Here is a 22370-nt window from a genome sequence, read left to right on the forward strand (position 1 = left end):
TTATTGAAAATAAAAACTGTGATTCATCTGAAGTGCCTGAAATCTAGATGATCTTAGTAGTCAGAATTGAAATTGTATAGAGATCATCAAATAGCCTTTCCTCTGGCATCTCTTGGTGATGGATCAGACTGGTCTCATGATTATTAGTATCAGTTGCTTTACAAAGCCCTTCAGATGCTTCTTCCTAAATCCCAATCTCTGATAACCCCCAACAATTAGAATAATGAACACATTACAGATGTTTTTGGTGGATATCTTTTGATAAAATTTTAAAGGAAATGCTGTTGTTATCTGGGCTTCTTTCCCATGTTTATAAATATTTCTACTTTTCTATATTTTATTCTTGTACACACCAGTGGTTTTCACCTGGTTCCAGAGTGATAGTGGGCTTTATTGTTTTGATTACCAGTGATTTAAGAAACTCATTATAACATGATAATTTGACCAGGAACTAGCTTGTTAGTTAGAACTGTTATTTTCTAGTAATGTACGTTTTTTTGTTTTGTTTTTAAGGATTAGAGTTGAAGGAATCCTTAAAGATTACCTTAATTAAGCCCAACCCTTTAATTTTACAAGTGAGGAGGCCAAGACCTGAAGGAAGGCTACTGACTTGTTAGACTTCAGATCCTTTGAATTATCTAATCCCTTTTTCCCCTTTGAAGATTTACTAATTCTTTTTGTATGCTTTGCAGGTCTCAGTTTTGTGACATGAGCTGTGATTTCAAAGTGGTTAAATATATTTTAAATGGGATCTTTGACAGCTATAAAGTAATGTGCAGAGTAGATTGGATTCCCTTAGTATAGTGTTTCTTGGAGAGAGAAAGACTTGGTTCATCATTGGGCTTATTTGCATCTGAAAATGGTTTGCTTAGAGATCTGTGATTTCTCTTAAATCATTGACATGATTTATAAGGTAATTTTTTGTGTGTCTTTTGCAGGAAGAAAGGTCCTATCAGAGTCACTAAACCAACGTATAGTTGGTAGGATGTACCTCATGATGTTTAATCCTGTTTTTTTTTTTTTTTTTTTTTTAAGAAAGAAGCTAAATGAGTTACAGCATAAACTGAAAACTTGCCTCTACCTTGAGAACAAACATTCTGTTTAGTTGTCCTTATTAAATATTGAATACAGGTGTCTCAGTTAAAAGAGCCTTAGAGATCACTGACCTTTAATCAAATCTCCTTTGCCAGTCAGGAAACTGAAGTTTAGAGAAGGTACTGAACTCATCCAAGGTCACTGAGTTAGGTTCCAAATAAATAAGAAAGAAAAGAGGAGGAGAGCTTATGCATCTCACCTGTTAAGTCCTATAATCCAGCTTGTGTGACAAGGATCACCCCATAAAACACAAAAGACCCTCACCAGTGATCTGGGCCACTGGAATCTATTATGTCATACCTTATCAATTCTTTGGAAAATGAGCATATATTCCCACACATCCTGAGTGCACAGCACCCTGACTTGACATATAGTAGGCAAAAAGAAAAACATGTTCCGTGAATTTGAAAACAAAAGCCAGAATACCAGAGGTGAAACTGGGAGAGAAGACAGCACAAGCAAGGCATGCCACATCTCTCCTCCTTTACTCAGATGGGGTTTGAGAAGTAGAAGATGCTAACCCAGAAAATAGGGATTGGATTCCTGCGTGGACTATTCCTCCTCTAAACAGGGCAGGTCTCCACCACACCTGTAGTCTCATGGACAGCAGCTCCAGTGATCCGCTACCTCCAGTGTGGCAGTGACCCTAAAATCCAAATCCTCAGCAAGTAAAAGATAAAAGACCCTTTTCAGACTGAACACTGAAGTCTTTTGCTATCGAATTAAATTTATATTGAAAATGATGGAGGTACCAAAAAAATTCAGTTAGCCATCTTGAAGAAGGTCCAGTTTAAAAACAATTTAGGAAACAGTTTTCTTTACATAAAGTCAGCTAGTACATTCTTTATCAGTGAGTGGGCTTACTTTTGAGAAATGGCTGTGGGAGATCTAAAGGGCATATTTATTATGGGACATTTACTTAAAATATTTGAATGACCACAGTAAAAATCTGTTAAGGCACCACAAGGGAGAGGAAATAGAAGGAAGCCAGATTTATAGTCTGTGGTTTAAATAGTTTAAGCCCACTTGTTAAAAGTTGTTCTGCTGTTTAGTAAAGTTGAAAATTTTTCTTTATTTTCATACCTTTTTTAACGTGAATCGGAGGTATTGTTGCTTTTCTTTTCTTTTTTAAAGTTTTGTTGAGGAAGAATTTAAGCTTGAGTTATTTTAGAAGCTGCCTTCTGAAGTGTCTTCTTTCTTTGCTTGTAATACACCAGACTTGCACAGTTAGAAAATCTGGCATGGTCCTAGGATAGCAGTTCTCAAGCTTTTTGGTCAGAAATTCCTTCAACTGTTGACACTGTTGATAAAATTATTAGAGACCCCAAGAAGAAGCTTTTGCTCATATTGGTTGTATGTATAGATATTTTCCATATCAAAAATTAAAACTGAGAAATGTTTAAAACACAAAACTACATACAGTTGACCTTTGAACAACATAGGAGTTGTAGGCACTGACACCCCCCCACAATCAAATCTGCATATAACTTGACTCCCCTAAAACTTATAATTAACTGCTTACTTATAGCCTGCTGATACCATTTCTCACTGATAACAGTTGATTAACATGTATTTTGTACATTATACGTATTACTGTATTCCTACAATAAACTAGCAAAAACATTAAGAAAATCCTAAGGAAGAGAAAATACATTGACAGTACTGTACTGTATCAGAAAAGACCTGTGTATAAGCAGTCCTATTTAGTTCAAACCTCTATTGTTCAAGGGTCTGCTGTACAAACATATTTCATTAGGTCTCAGAGCAGTGATGTCACATGTCATGTAATCTTTGGAAAGTGAAAAAGCAAAGTAATGTCTTAGAATTGTGGAAATAATTATTATGGAAAATAAAATTATTATGGAAATAGTTTTGGCCTTTGTAGTATAGGTAGACCCTCCTTGAAAAGGTCTGGAGGACCGCCAGGAGTCTCGGGACCACACTTTGAGACCCATGAGTCTAAGACACTTATTGCTACCAGGTTGTTTTATAAACTAGGTATCTTCCTTTCAGGACTCCAACCTGTAGCTCCTTTTGCCAATTGAATGTGTTTCTAAGGTCTAGAAAAGTTATATAGTGCCTATACTTAGCGGTTATTTGTAAAGTAAGTGTGTTTTCAGGGCATAAGAGACATTTGAATATTCAGAATGACCATTTTGAATCTAGAATAGAACATTGCTGAATCTGCTGTTTATTAATGATGTTTATGTTAGTCTTTTGGAGCCAATTGTTCCTAACCAAGTTGTATCTGGTGAGAGTTTATTTATGTAATACCATAAGTATTGTGCAATTGAAGTCTGGTGGCTTCCCCTAAAAGCATCCTCTTTTAAAAGAAATATCTGCAAAACCAGAATTCTCTCTGACAGGCAGAAGTATTGGTAGCTATGTTGATGAAGGATCCTTAGTGCTGCTGTTGCTGCTAAGTAGCATAATTAACTTTAGGACACTAACATATGTGAAGGATTTATGTCTTGAGCTATTTCCTAGGGCAAGGCTTACCAACTTTTTTGACTTGTGAATCTTGCCATTTGCTTCCCAGTTTCTGAGGAAGGGTGGTAGACACATCTGCAGCTGGAAAAGTAGTGCTTTGAAATGTATATATTACTTGTAAGGGGAATTATTTTGTTGAGTATCTATGCATTCTGTGTACATGTACTTTGATAAGCTAAGTGAACTTTGCCTCTTTTAGTCTTGACTTCAACTGTATTAATTAGATATGGCCCTGTTTCCATTTTGAGTAACTATGACTACTGAGCTCTCAGTAGTAGCAGGGCCTATTTAAAGTCCAAGAGCTGTCCTATCTATGTCTTAATCCCAGAGTCTGTGCTCTCCCTTTCAGTTGTGTGTTGAAGGTGGCAGAAGGAAAAATACAGGAAATGAAGGGGATGGGTTTTGTTTTAACTGATAGTTGGAGTCAGATTTGAAGTTTTAGTTTTTGGTACAGAGTAGAGTGGTTACCCTGAGTCAAGGATGTGTACTGTTGGGAAGGAGTAACCTAGGTTGGTAACTAAGACCCCTTAGATCACTTAATTAATGGTTCATTCTAAAAGATGAGCCAAAGGATTTGAGAAATTTCATGAAGACAAGTGCTTACATGAGAGAGGAAAGAACACTTTATGTACATTTAGAAGGAAAAGAACAGCAAGAAGAGATACTATTTGGGAAGCAGAGATAAATTAATAATGCCATATTGTGTGTGACCCTAGCAAAGTTAGGTGATTCTTAAAGTTGTCCGTACTATAATAGTTGGCTTTAGTGAAGGTCAGTAGGTCATGCAAGTTTCTTTTTACCCTGGTGCAGCATTGCCTGATGATGTGGCAAGCAGCTCTGGGGAAGGCCATGAGTACTGATCTTCCAGAGCAAAGCCCAGCTAGGTCCTAGTAATATTGACATGGACCCTAACTGGCAATCTTGAAAGGGCACCCTCATCATTGAGACTAACAACTGGTACCAACAAGGTCTTGTGTTTCCTGCATCAAGGAGGAGTTAGGTTGGAGGAATTAGGTTTCATTTATATTCCCATAGCTGAATGTATGAATATTTGTTCAGTGGTCTGTTAAGATAATCAGTCCTTTGAAATAGCGGAAAGGAAAGCATGTACGTAGAAACTCCCTTGGGATTTAATTTTTTTTGGGGGGGGTTACTTTTAAACCAGATTATCTGCTGTATTTCTTCATCTGTTATTCTTCATTGGGTTAGTTGATCATGTTGGTGATTCTTAGTAGTTATACACTACCCTGTAACACTGCAACAAATATGTAAAAGTACAGCAATTTTTAAGAGATTAAAATCCTTTATTTAAAAAAGTCTCAGCCTCACATGATAGAGCTGAAAGAATGCCACGCTAATAGTCTGGAGATTCTCCTTCTCATTGTAGTTGTTAGCCTTCTCATTTTTTAAAACTGAGACTCTTATTCTCTAACTTACTTTTTAGAATTGTTGAGGATAAAGTGAGGCAATACTTGTTATAAATTAAAAAAAAAAAGCATATGTGGAGAGGGAAGAGCCCTAAAAGTGGCCTTATAACCTTAAATCTATACATGTCTAGATTTTAAAAGTCTTATGTCACCTCTTAAGTTTTCACGGACATTGATGTTGGAGCTGGAATTCTAACTTCTGTTTCTGTTTGCAGCATCTCTCCTCTGCATTATCTTTGGTATTTAAAAAAAAAAAAACAATAGGTCAGGAGCTGGTGTCTATAATGAACAGAAAACAGGTTGTACTTGTAGGGCCTCTTTATATACTAGTCATCAAAGCCAGGGCTATTAGTGTGTCTTGGACAGTGTTGTTGACCCAACATGTACATTGCCTTAGAAGTAAATGCAGACCTTGCTGTGTTCCAAGCTGGTGTATTTTTGTTTGGGGGGATCATTAATATAAAAATTCAGTCACTGTTGGGTAGGGTAGAATCTGAGCTGTCTCAGTACATATGTGTAGGATGACCTTTTGCACATGGGACAGGAGAATGGGTCATGTGAAGGTTCCTTTTATATTACCATGCTGATCCATCATAAAGAATCCTGGGCTCCTGATAGGAATGAGCTAATAGTGGAAAGGTACTCTGAGAACTGTTAAATCCTTGATGTTGCTAGTTCTTCAACTAACACATTGCTAAGGGAAGTAAAGGATTGGGGGGGGAGATGTAATTGTCCAGAGAACTTGAGAACATTATAAGCTGACTTAGTGATGATTTGTAAGTTTGTAAAGTACCTTTTTTTTCCTTAAAATGGATGAATTGGTTGTCTGATTCCAGAGCCTTTGGGGGGGGGGGTATTTTAATTGAAAACACCAGATGGAATTCTCTAAGTTGGCAAAATGCACAAATGATAATTTAGGAAAAGCTGAACATAATCAAGGAAGATAGTTTGTTAGAGATTCCTTCTTGTTCTTTGTTGCCTGAACCACAAGAAATGGGTTTATCTTGTTGCTTGTTTGGTAGCTGAGATACAAAGAAGTGCAAGAGAGAGAAGTACTTTTCTGAGTACACAAGCAGACACAGAAAAGGGTATATATGATGGAAACACCTCTTAAAAATAGGTTTGACTAAAATTAAAAAAAAAAATTTGTGCTCCTCCAAAATGGGATGAGTACACAAACATAACAAAAACAATTCAGAAAGATAGTTTTGTGCTCATTCATTCATGTATATTCAGACTCTGAAATTTTTCATTGTCTAAAATTAAGGCTGTCCCTACATGAAGATTTGCTTCGCTTGTTATAGAATGGACACTTTTATGAAATATTAGCTGTGTTAAATGTAAATAAATAGGCATACTTTTCTGAAAAAAAGTATTATTTTTTCAATTATTTTTCAATAATACTTTTTTCAAAAGTATTATTGAAATTTCACAGCAAATTTCCATTTGTATAGGTTATTGAAACAGCAACAATAAACTTATAAAATAATATTAAGAAGACTTTTTTCCATTAAAAAGACTTGAAGAAGATACAAATAACTTGGTTGGTGTCAACTTTACTCTGTAAGGAAAGTAGGCCCCCTCCCCTGTTTATAGCATTTCTCAAATAGGGTTTTCCATTGTTTTTTAGTTGATTAGCTTTAAATCAAGGCTTAAGACATCTAAAGCTTAAGCCATGTGTTTTGATCTACTGCTTTCCACTGTATTGTGAAGGCTATTAATTGCTTATTTTAAATTTGTTAGTCGGGAAACAGGTAATTTTGAAGAACTCAGAGTGGCAGCTGCATATTGAAGAATTGACTTTTTGCAACATGTTAGAAGTTTTGTTCGTTAAATGCACTGTCTGTTATAGGACATTTAGAAGACACATTACGCAGTATAAATCTGTGGGAGGTAATGATTTCTCACTGATCAGCACTATCCCCTTTCATGATAAAGGTTCACTCCTTCCTGGGAATGTTCTACAGACAGTGGAAAGCATTCTTGCCAGCCCCCGACCCAGCCCTCTTTAAGAACAACCCAAGTAGTCCTTGCCAGAACAAGGATGGTGAGGCTAATTAGGCTACTGACATTCCCTTGTCTAGCAAAGCTGCAGCCTGGATTGACCTGGGTTTTTCATCCTTGGTACCCCAGACCCAGTGCATACACATAGACACACATTCTACACACACACACACACACACACACACACACACACACACACACACACACACACACACACACACACACGTACGTCTGGGCTCTACAACAAGAGTCCAGATAGATTTGGGTTAAAAATCCCCCAGCTCAGCTACTTGTTAGCCTTAGATGAGTTTCTTTATCTTTCTGCTCCTCAGTCGTTGTAAGATGGAGACAGTCCATCTCTCCTGTAGGGGTGCTGTGCCCAGTCTTACTGCATGCTGTGCCTCTGCCACTCCAGGCTGTTCTCAGTGTCTTGTCTGGAGAAGCTGGCATGGCCTCACTGGAGCAGAGTGTGCTGTTCTCACTGTAGATTGGACATTCTCCTGCCACATACAGTCACAACACAAGCCTAGCAACAAGAAGAGGACAGGTGGCAGGAGCTGCTGGAACAGTTTTGACAGGGTGGCACTTTTATTTGGTAGGTTGACACTAATGGGCCTTCTAGTTTTCTTTACTTTGCCCTTCCAAAATGTTGGCTTCACTTTTTTGAACCAGTAACTATGCACTTCGTTCAGAAACACTGCACCTATTAAAAATTGGTTAGGGGGCAGCCCAGGTGGCTCAGTGATTTAGCGCCGCCTTCAGCCCAGGGCGTGATCCTGGAGATCTGAGTCCCACGTCGGGCTCCCTGCATGGAGCCTGCTTCTCCCTCTGCCTGCATCTCTGCCTTCTCTCTGTGTGTCTCTCATGAATAAATAATATCTTTAAAAACAAAAAATTTAAAAATTGGTTAGGTGTGGGGCACCTGGCTGGCTCAGTCGGAAGAGCATGCGACTCTTGATTTAGGACTGTGAGTTCAAGCCCCCAAGTTGGGTATAGAGACGACTTAAAAATAAAATCTTTTTAAAAAGTGGCTAGGTTTATTTCCTACCTCATCCTCTGTGCTCTAATTCTAGAAGTTCTATAGGACGTGTTGGTGGGGGACAGAGTTTGAAAAAGCTCGTTTGGTAATTTAATAAATGCTTATCTATCGTTGTGGAGGTTGTGTGTATGTGTAGGATGGAAGTAGTACCCGAGGAGTTAGGTTGTTACTTTAGAATATATATGACATAAAACAGCAATATTTTTGAGACAACACAGATGCTTTTAGCAGACACCTTATATTTCTTGATTATTTGCTTATTATTGGATCCCAAATAGCCTTGGGTCCTTTTCATTTATGATGTTGTGGCTTGGTTGGCTTTTGGAGGAGAACAACACTTCACTATTCTAGTCAAATACTCATTTTCTTAGGAGCAAGTAAGAACAGTCCTATGGCTGTGTGTACATGTGCCGCATATTAAGAATTACAGCTGGATTTCACCTTAAGTACATGTAGGGTTTTTTCCTGTAGATACTGTATCATGGTGCATGTGCTGAAAAAGAAGTCTGACAGTGTATTTGAAGTGTTAGGGAATGATCACCAGGGGAAGAAACACACAGACACCTAAGCTGTTGTCCACAGTGTACCCAGAGCCTCGGCAGGCTGGCCTCATTTGTGGATACTTGTCCTGGACAAGCATGATGTCTGGCTGGTTGAGACCTGGTTGATGGGCCCCTACACTCATGCCTTTAAGGGCAGTTTGTGATATACAAGTAACTTTTTGATGGAAGCTACACTTGAGGTGAGCATAACATATGGAATTGTTGAATCACCTGACAGTAATATAACATTGTATCTGAACTTTACTCACATTAAAAAATTAAAATGAGCAATTTCCTTTTCTCTCTGCTCAACATCAGCTCTCTTTTCTGCTGTTAGTGCCTTCTACTCACTGAACCAGATACCACTTCTAATGTCCATGGTTTCTAAATCTCTTCTCTGACTTCTCACTTCTAATTTCTCTCTTCATAACCCCTCTTTATCTAGCATTCCTCTCCTGCCTCAGAAGAAAAGTGTCCCTATTCCTTTCTCAGGATTTTTCTCAATTGTAGTTTGTCTCTGTCCCATGAGTTAGCTCCTCTCATTTGCCTGCCTTGAGACTCTTTCAGCATATACAACATGATTTCAGTTTCCTTTTCCTATAGAACTGTGAAGCGTGGCCTACTGTTTTTGATATTGGCTAGAGCCACTCTCTCCCTCAGCACCATGATGCTCAGAGAAGGGTTCCTGTTTCCCACCTCTGTACTAGTCCTCGTGCAGCCTGTAGTCCATCAAGTCTTTGCAACCCTTAATCTCATGTGGCCTGCTCTCCTGGAAGTAGTCATTGATCTCCTTCCGATCACCAAAGCTTGGGCCCCCTTGTCCATCCTCATTTTACTTTGTCTTTCTCTGCTATATTCATTTATTCTTCATTCATCCAGTAGATAATTTTATTGAATACCTGCCACTGCTGAACGACATGGTGACAAGAATGATTAAGATGTGATCTTACCACTGAGGAGTGTTATGGTTGATTGGCAATTAGAGTACAGTGTTGTAGGTTACAGAACTTTGTAGGGTATTCTAGAGTGAGACAGACATCTCTAACTTAGATTGGGTGGCCCTCTTGATGAGGCTGGCTGTGATCTTTGATTCTGTCTCCTTTGAAGGTTCTCATAGACTCCTGTCCAGGTGTCCCCTCTTGTTTTTGCACCTCAGAGTTCTCTGGAGTAAAGTACATATACTGGCTTAACTGAAATTCTCCCTCAAGGTGTAGTTTTTTATAAAGTTTTTATGGTTTATTCACAGTATTAACTCTGATAGAGTTATTTCATTTTGATGCCTGAGTATTTAGTATATGGCATTTTGTTCTAACTGATTTAAACTCCTCCGTAATCCCATTAGACAGCTGATCTGTTTGCGTCCCCGGTGAGTGCTTGTGAAATGTTTGGGTAGTGGTGATTATCTTCTTTGTAAGTATTAACACATTCATATTTAATCTTAGGCAGAGTAGCATGTGTTAGAATGGCCGCTGTTGCTGCTACCTTTCTCAGAACCTGTGGAAACAGACCTTTCACATGGTGTCCTGTGTGTGTTTAGGGACTGGGGGCTTAGAGTAAGTACATTCCTCCCTTTCCCTAGGGTACTTTACTTCTGTGTTTGAATCTCTTGCCCAGTGACAAGAGACTGTGGTCCAGGCTGAGGTGTACCTGTTGACTGGGTTTCACAGTGTGCCTTTCCATGACCAAGGCAACATGCTCTGAGATTGTGCCTTTGTTTGGTCTGTTTTCAGACAAACCCATACTAGCTCCAAACAGGTACTGAAACACTCAGAGCAAACCCAGCGCCTTCTGTGTTCAGGCTCACCTTGATGAACTCACAGGAGTTCAGGAGTAAGCCATTTATCTCCTTGTCCACACCACACTTGCTCTTGAGGAGCTCCAGGAACTTAAAGGTTAACTTAGGGGTTCAGCATGTCATGTATCTAGCAGGTGTTTGTTTTGTTTTTCCAAATTTGTTGGTGATGTGTCCTCCCTGCTCCCCCTGCGGTGTTCCACCACTGGCCTTCCCACTGATGAGCCAGACCTATGTTGTCTGGTTGGTTGTTTTTTATTTCCCAGCCCACTTCTCTGTCCTGAAGGTGATGATTACATTGTGGCAGCCAGTCGTTCACCTCATTAGTGACGCATCTGGGTATTTGTTTCCTACCTTGTTTTTGGAGACATTATTCTATTACAAATGGCAAACTAGATGGGAATGTCTTTGAAAATGAATATTGTATAGAAATAATGCATAGGCTCCTCTTTCTCCCTTTCCTTTTTGGGTCTGAATGCTCATGCATTGTGCAGAGTGTTTGGCAGCACTTAGAATTTGTAAACAATAGTGTTAAGAGCCAGTGTCAGTTGGAGATTGGCGGGGACAGAATGGTTGATGGCACAATGAATGTATCACTTGTCTGAGGTTGTTTTTTTTTTTTTTTTTAATAGTGACTCTCCATCTTTCACCCCCTTGGGAACTAGTATGAACCACAGTTACCTTTTATTGCTCTATGTGTGTTGTCCATGCCAATCACAGAGCTGCAGGGGAGCAGACCAAGTTGGAATAATTAGATTGAGGAGTGAATGTCACACTTCTAATTTCATTCTCCTTTCAAAGGATTACCAGTGTCCATTTAATAAAATGAGATTAACCCTCTGCAGCAGGAGTATTTGAAAGCTGTCACTCAGTATAATCTTGACAGCTCAAAAGAAGTCTGTTCTCAGCACTCTTAGAAACAGTGTAATGTTTTATGGGCTGAAAGACTTTTTTTTTAACTGCAAAGGGATGTGTATGTTTGAGCACATGTGTATGTGTCATTAAAGGTAGATAAGTATATAGGAGGTGATTGAAAAGAAAAGTTTCATGGACTTACTCATACTGCACAGAAACGATAATGTAGAAATAACAAGTAATTTAGTTTTGAGGTCCCAGATACCAGTAATAAAATATCTAAAAATTATAAAATTTTTAGAAATGAGAGAAATAATTTATAAAGCAAAGAGTGATGTGTCTTTTCTTGAATGTTTTAGAAAACCTCGGATCAATTCTCAGCTGGTGGCACAACAAGTGGCACAACAGTATGCCACTCCACCACCTCCTAAAAAGGAGAAGAAGGAGAAAGTTGAAAAGCAAGACAAAGAGAAACCTGAGAAAGATAAGGAAATTAGTCCTAGTGTCACCAAGAAAAATACCAACAAGAAAACAAAGTAAGTTCCCAGCTAACTCAGCACACTATATTATTTTGCAGATGAATTTAAACTATGTTTTAAATGTCTCTTTTTGTGTCCCCACCTTAGACCAAAGTCTGATATTCTGAAAGATCCTCCCAGCGAAGCAAACAGTATACAGTCTGCAAATGCTACAACAAAGACCAGTGAAACGAATCACACCTCAAGGTATTTGAAACTAGAATGAAATATAGCATTGGTGCTCTGATTTATTCACTTTGCCTAGTCAATAACCCCCGGGGGTGGTTTTGTGCCTGTGGGTTTGCAGGCTGAGATGGGTGTTAGGAGGATAAGCTGGATGTGGGCTGTTAACTTTGAAGACACACCTGTGTATATGCAGGCTACTTCTGTGTCACTGTGGCCACAACAGGAGAAAGATAAGTTGATGATAATTGCTTTGGTGCAAAAGCTTTGCTTATGGTGGTTTCTATTGCTAAAGTAGTAAGCTTTGGACATGCAGTGACAATTTAGATTCATCACCACAGGGTCATGCAGTCTCTGTATATTGATGCAGAAGTCACTTGAATCCATAGCTTATTTAATCGGCTGTTCCCTGGGGTGTTGTTTTCAGGCCCCGGCTGAAAAACGTGGACAGGAGCACCGCACAGCAGTTGGCAGTGACTGTGGGCAACGTCACCGTCATTATCACAGACTTTAAGGAAAAGACTCGCTCCTCCTCGACATCCTCCTCCACAGTGACCTCCAGTGCAGGGTCAGAACAGCAGAACCAGAGCAGCTCGGGGTCGGAGAGCACAGACAAGGGCTCCTCCCGTTCCTCCACGCCAAAGGGCGACATGTCAGCAGTAAATGATGAATCTTTCTGAAATTGCACATGGAATTGTGAAAACTATGAATCAGGGTATGAAATTCAAATCCTCCACCTGCCCATGCTGCTTGCATCCCCTGGAGAATCTTCTGTGGACATCGGCCTCTTAGTGAAGCTGCCAGGATAATTTCTGCTTGCCATGGGCATCTGGCCACCAAGGAATTTCGCACCCTGACGATTACTCTTGACACTTTTATGTATTCCATTGTTTTATATGATTTTCCTAACAATCATTTATAATTGGATGTGCTCCTGAATCTACTTTTTATAAAAAAAAAAAAATCTGCTGTGCACAATTTTCCATGTACATTACAACTGGTTTTTTGTTTTTGTTTTGTTGGGGGGGGGTTGGGAGGGGGAGGGAACTTTTATTTATTGTGTTCACAAATGCCATCTTTTCAGCATATCCTTTTAAGTTTAGTTATTTCTTCCAGTTATACTATGTACTATCAGTTTTGATATAACTATATATATATAAATATAAAATTATATATAAAGGGTTATTTGAAACCAATCCATGGCAACGCTGGTGCTTGATACACTGTGAAGTGAATACAACATTGAACAGTTACAGATCTGGGACAGTCCCTTCTATGAAAGTGCTGAAATTAAATTAAAATCAGTCTTACATGAAGTATGTTCCAACCCACGTGGGAACTTGACTCTCTCATCTGTCTAAAGAGTACTGGACGATAGAAAAATATATATATTTTTTGAACAATGTGATCTCAAATTTAAAGACTGCTCCAGATAGCCTGCATTTGCAATGGAATAACTGACAAATCACAAATGGTTTAGTGGGGAGGGCTTTGATCATTCACAAATAACTAAACTAGCTCCAGAATGCCAAGTATTCGTGTAAGTTCCGGTTCCATGTTAACATTGCTGTTCTTACATAGGCACTCATGAAAATATGGTATTCTGTAATGTAACTCGAATTCCATCCATTTTCCAGACCTCAACTCATGACTGACTGAGGTAAATCTATAAATCGTCTCTTAGTTTTAGGATTAAAACCGTCTAAACTGTATCTTTGGTCCATACAAGAAGCAACTCCCTGTTTCCACTTGGCAAGTGACATTGCAGTCATGGTTTTCGTAATTAAAATTGGTTTGCCTTGTGTCCCCCCTCCTACCAATTTAGTTATGAGAATTCTTTTTCTTTCTTAAAATCTCCTCTTGTTTGTTTTACTGAACAAAGGTTATCAACCGCACATCCAGTCCGGACATGGAGCTTTTCAGTGTTTGGAGACATTTCTCAATTCCCTGCTGTGGGAAGGAACTCAAGTGGTGAATGGTTTAAGCACTAGCAGCCAGAATTGCAGGGGGAAAGCTCATACTTCCTGCAAGCCTGTGATCTTTTTCTTTCTCATCATAAAGATAGCTTGAGCAAACTCTTTCAAAGTTTCTTTTCATTCATTTTTTTTACTGTCTTGCAAAAACAAACAACAAAGACCACTAATACGATTCCACTCCCTCCTTATTTTTCAACTGTTTTGTTTTGCTTTGTTTGGAATTAGCGTCTCTCTTCTGTTCGACTCTTAAGGTTCATATCCACACAGTTCATAGGCTTCAGAGTCATTTCAGGCATGGGAACTTGGTGTTACCTTCCTTTATTTGATCATACTGAAGGACTCACGGGAGGGCAGCCGATTTGTGATGAAGCACCACCATTTTGGTGTGAAAAGCCTGGTTTGCTTAAGAACAGAAGTATGTGTCTGGAGGCAACGAGTAAAAAAAGAAACAATTAACAGCTTGATTTGAGTAGCCAACAGGAAAGGTTCCTTTCACATTTACATTAAAACTATTCTGTAGTCACTAATGTACCATAATTCAAATTCTGTTCTCAAAGGTATAGATTATAAAGCAGTGCCATTTGTTGCTGTGGTCCTATTCTCAAATGCATGGACAATTGTTCCCCTCTTTTTAAAATAACGCTTGTATCTGGGATGCAAGCTATGCTATCTTTTTAAATACATTTTTAAAGTATTTATTAATGAACCAAAGGAAATCAGATGCTTTCTGTAAGCATCAGAATATATAATACATAGTGATTTGACTATGAATTTTAAATCCACATTTTAATATTAGTGGGATATTGCAAAGACATTCCTTCTAAAGTTTTAATATTCCTTTTATTAAGGGTCTCAGGGAGGGTAAATTAGTCAGCCATATTTATTTTCCAGAGATGTAAGGAATTGCTACGTTTTTTAATTAACTTTTTAAAAAAATTTTAAATGCCACCAAACTCATGTGGTTGCACTGCTTTTTGAACCAATAAGTGTTGGTATGCACTTTGTTCAGAAACACTGTGTACTTTTTCAAAATTAGTTTCATGTAAAGTGATTGGACCCCTAGATTAGTGGAAAAAGCTGATTAACCAGCTACTCATAGGCTGCTAATTAATTCATTGCCAATGTCTTGGTTTTTTCAGTTTTGCCTCCGTGATAAATCAGTAAATGAAAGAATGGGAAGGGGTGAAGGAAGGGAGGATTGCCTTAGAACAGGTGAGATGAAATTGGCATTCTGATAGAAACTGCAGCTAACAGTGGGACTTCTCTCAACAGATGTTATCGGGCCAGTCCTCTAGCTGCTGTTGTGTCTTCTGTTGAGGTAGTGAGGTGGTAGGTACCTTAAACTTTTAATTTCCGAAATTGAAGACATCCCTCAGGCATGTATTCTGGAAATGGAATTCCTGTAACTTCCTGCATTTGCAGTTTGCCCTACAGTTAGTAGGCAGCGTGTAAAAACACTAGTGTAGATTATAAAGATATATATTAAAAGAGGACCAGAAATACTTGGTATTCAGTGGCACAGTAAGCAGGTTATAAAAACAAAACAAAAAAAAAAAACAAAAGCACAGTGTTAACGCTTGCAAGTTTCCATTTGTTTTAATACCACACTATCCTTCACACTCGTGCGTGCGCACACACACAGAGCTTACCTGACTTGCTCTGCTTGAGTCATGCAGTTTTAAAAAAAGGTAAAGACGTCTTGACACCCACAAAATATTTTAATCAAAACCTTTCAGTTTCAATCTGGATCTTTAAAAACATTGGCAGAAGCTTCTGTGAGTTTAGTTCCACTAAGATGTTCCACCTGCCTTATCAAGACCATTCTCAGTCTACTTTTTTAAGCTACAGTATCTTAAATTATTGAAAATTTATTAATTGCTGAATATATAATAACCTTTGCTTGTATGTAACCGAAAATGGTTTAAGAGCCAACATTTAGAGTATGACAATGGAGCTGAACAGTTTTTAATGCGCAAGCAGTTCTGTTCTTGTGTATGACTTGTAACCTTAATTTACTGTGTAAAGATGGTTACATTATTTCCTTAGCTTTGTTTGTTGGAGACAAATAGAGAATGCTTGTTAAGTATGTCAAAACATAATCTTATCTTGTGAATTTTTGTTAATGTATTATACGAGCTATATTTTTCATTTGCCCAGAAAGACAGCTTGTATAACGCTTTGGGAAGTTTCTGCTCTGTAACGTCTTTAGAGCTGACAGTCTGTTAGGTTTGTTTTTTTCCTTCATGCTAAAGTGTCAGTTGGTGGTTTTGTGAACTGGTCAGAAATTCACAGGTCTTAAATGTTTTGGGAAAATTTATATTGGACACTGCTCTTTGTCTAGCAAATAAAAGATGTTAATATATTCCTGTTACTGGCATGTGCACGACTATGTTATTAGAAGCCACTTTATCATTTTCCTGCTTTAAATAGAAATGTCTATTTATGAATTCTGCTTGTAGTTTTTTCACAAATAAAATAGTAAAATTTACACGGAAATCTTTATTTTCTTGTGTATAGATTTTAGCCCTGAAGAAAATGACCACTTTTCGTACAGATTTTTAGCTTGTGGGATTTTTCCAATGGGAACAGGAGGCTAAGGAGGAAGACTCCTTGTTTATCAGAAGCGCAAGTTGATTTGGGTGTCTCAGGACACATCTCTAAGCTGCAGCAGCAAACGTAATTGAACAAAACGATGTCGAGGTGAGGGGAAAAAAACCCCCCTAACCTGTGTGTGTTCATATTTTGAGATTGGTGGCAGTAATTTAAAGCAGGAGACGGTGGCTGATGACAATTCAGTGGATGACTGGACACCCGGAAGACCCATCAGTTTCTGGCCAGGTGCAGTCAGCTACTCTGACTTGGATGTCCGCAAAACACAGCATCAGATCTAAAAGTCACACCAACAGAGCTGGGGGGCTGCTGCCCAGATGCCTCGGCAGTTGCTGAACCCTTCCAGAGAACTCGGAAGCCATTTGAGACGCTTCAAGATCCGCCCCTACCCATCACTCTTCTCTTTCCAGAGTTTGCGCTTGTACTGAAAGGAAGACCATGTAAAGTGCAGGATGCCGAGTTGGAAAGTGGTCCTGCCCTGGTGAAAGGAGACTTAGCAGACTATGCTCTCCTCTGTCCTAACCCAATCTGGCTCCCTAAAACTCTTTCAGAAAGGTCCTGGAAGGTTGGAAGGGCAGGGATCAGATGATGTCTCATGTTTCCCAAGGGGTCGAGGGCAGTGTGGGCATGGACAGGTGATGGCTATGGACTGTACCCCTCCTCCCTCAGCTTTCTCTGCTGCCTCAGGAGTCCTGTGTGAGGGTCCCGGCTGCTGTTGGCACTGACTCCACCCTTTGGAGGAGGATGGAAACTGCCCTTCACCCTAGATAGAGGCCTACAGCAAGAGGTTGGCCCTTTCAGTGAAAGCGCAAGGACTTCTTTTAGGGAAAGAGAATGGATCCTTCCCAGTCAGGACAAGAGAGGAGGCAAAGGCTCCCTCCCTCTTGCCCTCAGCTAAACCCCAGCGTTGACCCATGTCCAGGCTCCCCATTGAGGAACACTGTGGCTAGGGTGTGACAGCACGGTGAGAAGTGGCTAAATTCCTCTTGGTCAAGGATGGGATGATCTCTGAAGCTGGAAAGTGCCCAGGCTTGTGCTCCGCTTTCATAGTCCTGCGACAGGACAAGCAGCCAGGCCCAGCCTGGGGCAGCGAAGAGAAGATGAAGGGTTTCTCATCTTGGAGGCCCTAGGTCTGTCTCATCCCTGACCTCCCAGCAGGTCTGGAACCTTAAAGTCACAGAAAGGAAAGGCTTGGAACCACCATTGTATTAGAATGAAAAACTTGATCAAGATCCTACCAGAAAAAAAAAAAAATGCTACCAGAGATGCCAGGGTCTAATCTGGCTACTCCTAATGGTGTGTGTCGGGAAGGCACAACCTTTTCCCCAGCAGTCTGGGCTCTGCTAAGTGCAATAGAAATGGACCCTCGAAAACTGCAGGGAAGGCTCTGATTTTTCTATCAAAGATCATTAAGTCATGTCTGAGAAGATGAAGGAAGGGGTCCGGTCTGGTCAGACCCTGGAGTGATATCCAGGTGTTCTGTTCAACCTGGTAAACCTGCCTTCCCTCCAGACGTCAGTCACAAACACAGCAAAGTGCGTGAGTGTGTGGATTCAGACTGCAATTGGCCCACTCCTGCAGGTGCTTTTGACCTGGCGTACCAGTGACAGCCCCCACCCCTGTTCTCCCCATCGCGAGCCTATGCCAGGTACCACGAATCAGTTATAGGACTTTTTTTTTTTTTTTCCAGCTGAATTCAGACTCTGAATCTTCAACACAGCTCTCCAGGCTTCATGACCCCATGTTCGTGTGTGGTAAAACTCATTTACCATTCCTGCCCTGGACCAAACCCACCCCAAGCAGTTGGGGGAACCCTACAAGGCTGATTTTCATCAAAATTCTTCATTTGTGGGGCACTCCTGGGGCCAGAGGAATTCCAAGCCGAAGGCCAGCTGAGAGGCTTGGAGGAGTTGAGGAAAGAAGAAAACCAAATATCCAACACCAACTCTTCAAAAGGCTCAGCTTTCCTGTTCAAAACGGGACCAGAGGAGACTGCCAGTGCGGAGCACTGCAGCTTTAAATGCCAGACACAGAGGCCTGCTGACAGTGATGGGTGTCACCATGTAGGCTAGACCGGGACCTGCCCAGGCTGTCACACCGGTTCCGCCAACCCCAGAGACTCAAATAACAGGGCAATATACCAAACGGATGTGATTCCTGGAAGCAGCAAGATACACCCTTGGAGTTAGAACTGTAGAAGGCTCTCACCTCTACCTGACTGGGTGATCTTGGGCAAGTCAGCCTCTTAAAGCTCATTTTCCTCATCTCTGAAACAAACCCTCCTCCTCTGCCCTGTTCTCTGTTCCCAGGGACAATGGGCCAGTGCCCCTGTGGTAGTTTCTATTTTGTCTTTTTTTTTTTTTTTTTTTTTTAACAACAGGGAGCAACATTCATCTTGGAACATTTACTAGAATGCTTCAGTGATGTCAACACTGTGAATGAGTGAGAAAGGTCTGTTCTGTTTTGTGATTGTTTTACCTTTTTATATTTTATATGTTACCCCCTGGCCCAGAGCAGTTGGGTGCAAGCCACATGTAAATCGATGCCGGTGGTATTTTTTGACAGCTGCTTGGTGTTTCTGTATCTACAGTGTTACAGGTATGGCTTTTCATTAAAAGTTTGATTTTTTTAAAATGATGTTCACTTCTCTGTTATTCCCCAAAGAGAAAAAGTTTCAAGTCAGCGGGAGAATTTAAGATCCGCTTCATTATGGAGTGCCTGGCATCAGTACACCATAGGAGCAGCTAAGCATTAGTTGCGGGTTGTGCACATGTACTGTACCTGCATATGTATATACGTGCCTACGTATGTATATATGCACATGTGTATTGATGGAGAATGGGATTTTTCATTCATGCATAAATGTCACAAGCTCCTAGCATAGAGAAGTTTGAGCTACAGACCACTAGATCAGCCACAAATACACTCATGGAGAGTGAATTGTAGATGAGAACCATTTTTTCAGCCTGAGTGATTCAGCCATCAGAGCAGCCCCAGAAGGAGGAGAGCTCCGTGTATGGGAGCAAGGCAGATATATAAATTGTATTCATTGCCTCTTCACATTTAAAGGAATTTGTACCCGTTTGGAGAAGTCTACAGTAGAGTTATCTTATTGGCTGGAATTACAACAATCTGCCAGAGTGGAAAATGTGTGAATGTGAGGCATTCCCAAGAGGCAAGACCCTCTAATAAATTATACTGTAACGTTCGAAGTGACTCCTGCGTGCAGAGATCATCCTGACAATGCAGACGAAGGCAGCAAACAAATAGGCTAGTAAGAGGGAGGATTGCGAGCACCTCCATTCATCTGGGAACAGTCAGCAGCCGCTGCTGGACAGATGGGCCAGCTCGCCTGTGTGCTTGGCAAGAGGTGGGGACCACTCTGGTGGCTGCTGAGCAGAGGCAGGGTGCCAACAACTGGCTGGGCTTGCTACTCTTCTGTAGAAGCCCGTAAATCCCAAGTGGGAACTTACGCTTCAATGGTACTGAGTGAGCTGGGAATGGTGGGTGTGAGTGGCAGATTCTGGGAATGACACTTGCCTAGGACCCTTTTTTTTAATCGATTATTCTTAGCTTTATGAAGATTCCTCATTTCATCCTGACTCTGAATCCATTCTACTCTATGTGCAAGGGCATTACTTTAGCAAACTTTAAGTAGCAAGGACAGCACACTTTCTTGGTACTGTTTTTAGGGCCTTACTCAATCCTCACTTAATATTACCTCCCTTAATCCTCACAGAAACCCTATGGAATTACAGTCAGGGTGGGCAAGCTATAGCCCGTGGGCCAAATCCTTCGCCATTGCTTGTTTTTGTACAGCCCATGAGCAAAGAGTTGATTTTGCACTTTTAAATGATTGAAAAAAAAATTTTAAAGAATAATATTTGTGATGTGAAAATGATATGAAATTCGAAGTTCAGTCTCTAAATGAAGTTTTATTGGAATACAGCCATGCCCATTCGTTCAGGTATTGTCTCTGGCTGCTTTCCTGCTACAAAGGCAGAGTGGGGTTGTTGCAGTGGAGACCCTGGGCCCACAGAGCCTACAATATTTTCTGACCCCTAGGGAAAAACCGGACTGCTCCCTGGAACATACACTGCCATCTGTCACATTCTATGAGGTAAGCACTGACATAGCCCTCAGAGTCTAGAAGGGTTCCTGGCAGAGTCCGTGCTGGATAAATGGCTGTGGAATGAAGGAATCGCTGCCCGCCTATTTTACAAATGAGGAAACTGGAGTGCGGAGACCTTAAGGAACTTGCCCAAGGCCACCCAGCTGGTAAGTGGAGGAACTGGGATTCGAATCAAGGCCGTCCTATCCAGAGTCCTGGCTTTTCGCTTTCAAGAGCCTGAATGGACAGCTTCCTCCAAAATATGTTCCTTGAACACAACTTAGGCCAGATGCCTCGCTGTGGCCAAATAAATTTGGTGGAAATCCTGTTTAATGTAGGAGCCCTCTTGGAGTTTCCCGCTGGTCATTAGCATATGAAAGGCTCTGCGAAGTCATGCAGGAAACAAACCCATTTCACTTTCTTTAATATGGTATCTTAAAAACTTATTCCAGCAACTAATATAACTCTGAGGGGGGAGCATTTGTGAAAAGACTTGTGGTTCAGCCACGGATGGCCTGTGGCCGTGAGAAAATTATGGAGCCTCTTTGAACCTCTGTTTTATTTTCTCTCTGTACAATGGTAACAGGCATGATAAAGATTTAGTGAGGCTGGTGAGTTCCTGGGTCCTGGTAGACACCTACAAAATGTCACTTCCCCGTTCCGCAGGGTGATTCCGCAGGGTGACTCGTCTGTCCTGCACACCTGCCATTTCCTACCTTTGAGGCCCCACATGGAGCCACAGAAGCTTTCCAGAGGCATGGCTTGTGTCACCTTCAGGTGCCTATCCGAGGACCACTCTGGCCCCTAAAGCAGAACCCCCAGTGCAGGAGAGGGGAGGTCTGGCATCCTAACCGCGGACTCTCCAGCCAGTGCAGCCAGCAGCTGGCTCAGCCCGGCCAGCCTGCGCAGGCCTCGGGGGCTTCCCCTCTGTGCCTGTCCCCTTCTGGGGACATCTGACCGTGCGCTCCGGAATCTGCTCTCATCTCAGTCACTCTCCTGCCGAAGTGAGTCCTTCTTGACTCCCTGGCCCCGGCCACCTTTCTCCCTGACGGCAGGTGATGCTCTGGCAGCCTCTCGACGTGGCCATCCACTCCAGTGCCTGCGAAAGCGCCCGCCGCCCGCCACCCAGGAAGCTCAAGAGTTTGCTTAACAGAGTCGGCTGCGCCAGGGAGGGGTGTCGGGGCGCGGGGGGCGGGGAGCTGCTGCGTCTGGGTCCCCGCCCGTTGTGCCCTCACCAGGGCCGCCTGGGCCCGGCCGGGGAGGGGATGGGGATACAGGGACCCGGCCAGGGAAGAGGGCGGGGCCAGGGATGGGACCTGGGCCAGGTCAGGGGCCGGGGGGAGGGGGGGGGAGGAGGCCAGGGAAGGGGAGCCGGAGGGGGGAGGGGGAAGGAGGGGGAGCCAGGTGGCGGCCCCCGGGCTGGCAGGAGGGGCTGCCCCGCTGTCCTCCCGCTGGCCGCGTGCGCTTGAAGGATGAAACCGCAGACCTGGAAGCCCTGTCGCGTGCCACAGCACCGTCCTTCCAGCCTGCCGGCGCGTCCCTGCCGGGCCGGGGGGGGGGGGGGGGGGGGGAGGGGAAGGACGGGGGAGTAGGAGGGGGGACCTCCTCCCAGGAGCGCCCCTGGCAGCCCGCGCTCGCAGGGAAGGCCGCGCTCCGGGGCCGGCGCTGACCTTGCAGCCGTTGGGGTCGAAGGGACAGAGCTCGGGCGCTGCAACCTGAGACCCTCCC

General features: G+C 41.9%; 1 protein-coding gene across 1 annotated transcript in view; it reads left to right on the plus strand.

Moving 5' to 3' along the window:
- The window catches only part of RYBP (RING1 and YY1 binding protein), a 77577-nt gene extending 61168 nt beyond the window's left edge, over positions 1–16409 (plus strand). Inside the window, exons 3-5 of the mRNA XM_055344137.1 lie at positions 11604–11780; positions 11871–11969; positions 12373–16409. Coding sequence (XP_055200112.1) covers positions 11604–11780; positions 11871–11969; positions 12373–12625 — 529 coding nt within the window. The 3' untranslated portion in view covers positions 12626–16409. The remainder of the gene's footprint in view (positions 1–11603; positions 11781–11870; positions 11970–12372) is intronic.
- Positions 16410–22370: the final 5961 nt, after the last annotated feature.

The sequence above is a fragment of the Nyctereutes procyonoides genome, unplaced genomic scaffold (assembly GCF_905146905.1).
Source record: "Nyctereutes procyonoides isolate TBG_1078 unplaced genomic scaffold, NYPRO_anot_genome, whole genome shotgun sequence".
Classification (NCBI taxonomy): Eukaryota; Metazoa; Chordata; class Mammalia; order Carnivora; family Canidae; genus Nyctereutes; species Nyctereutes procyonoides.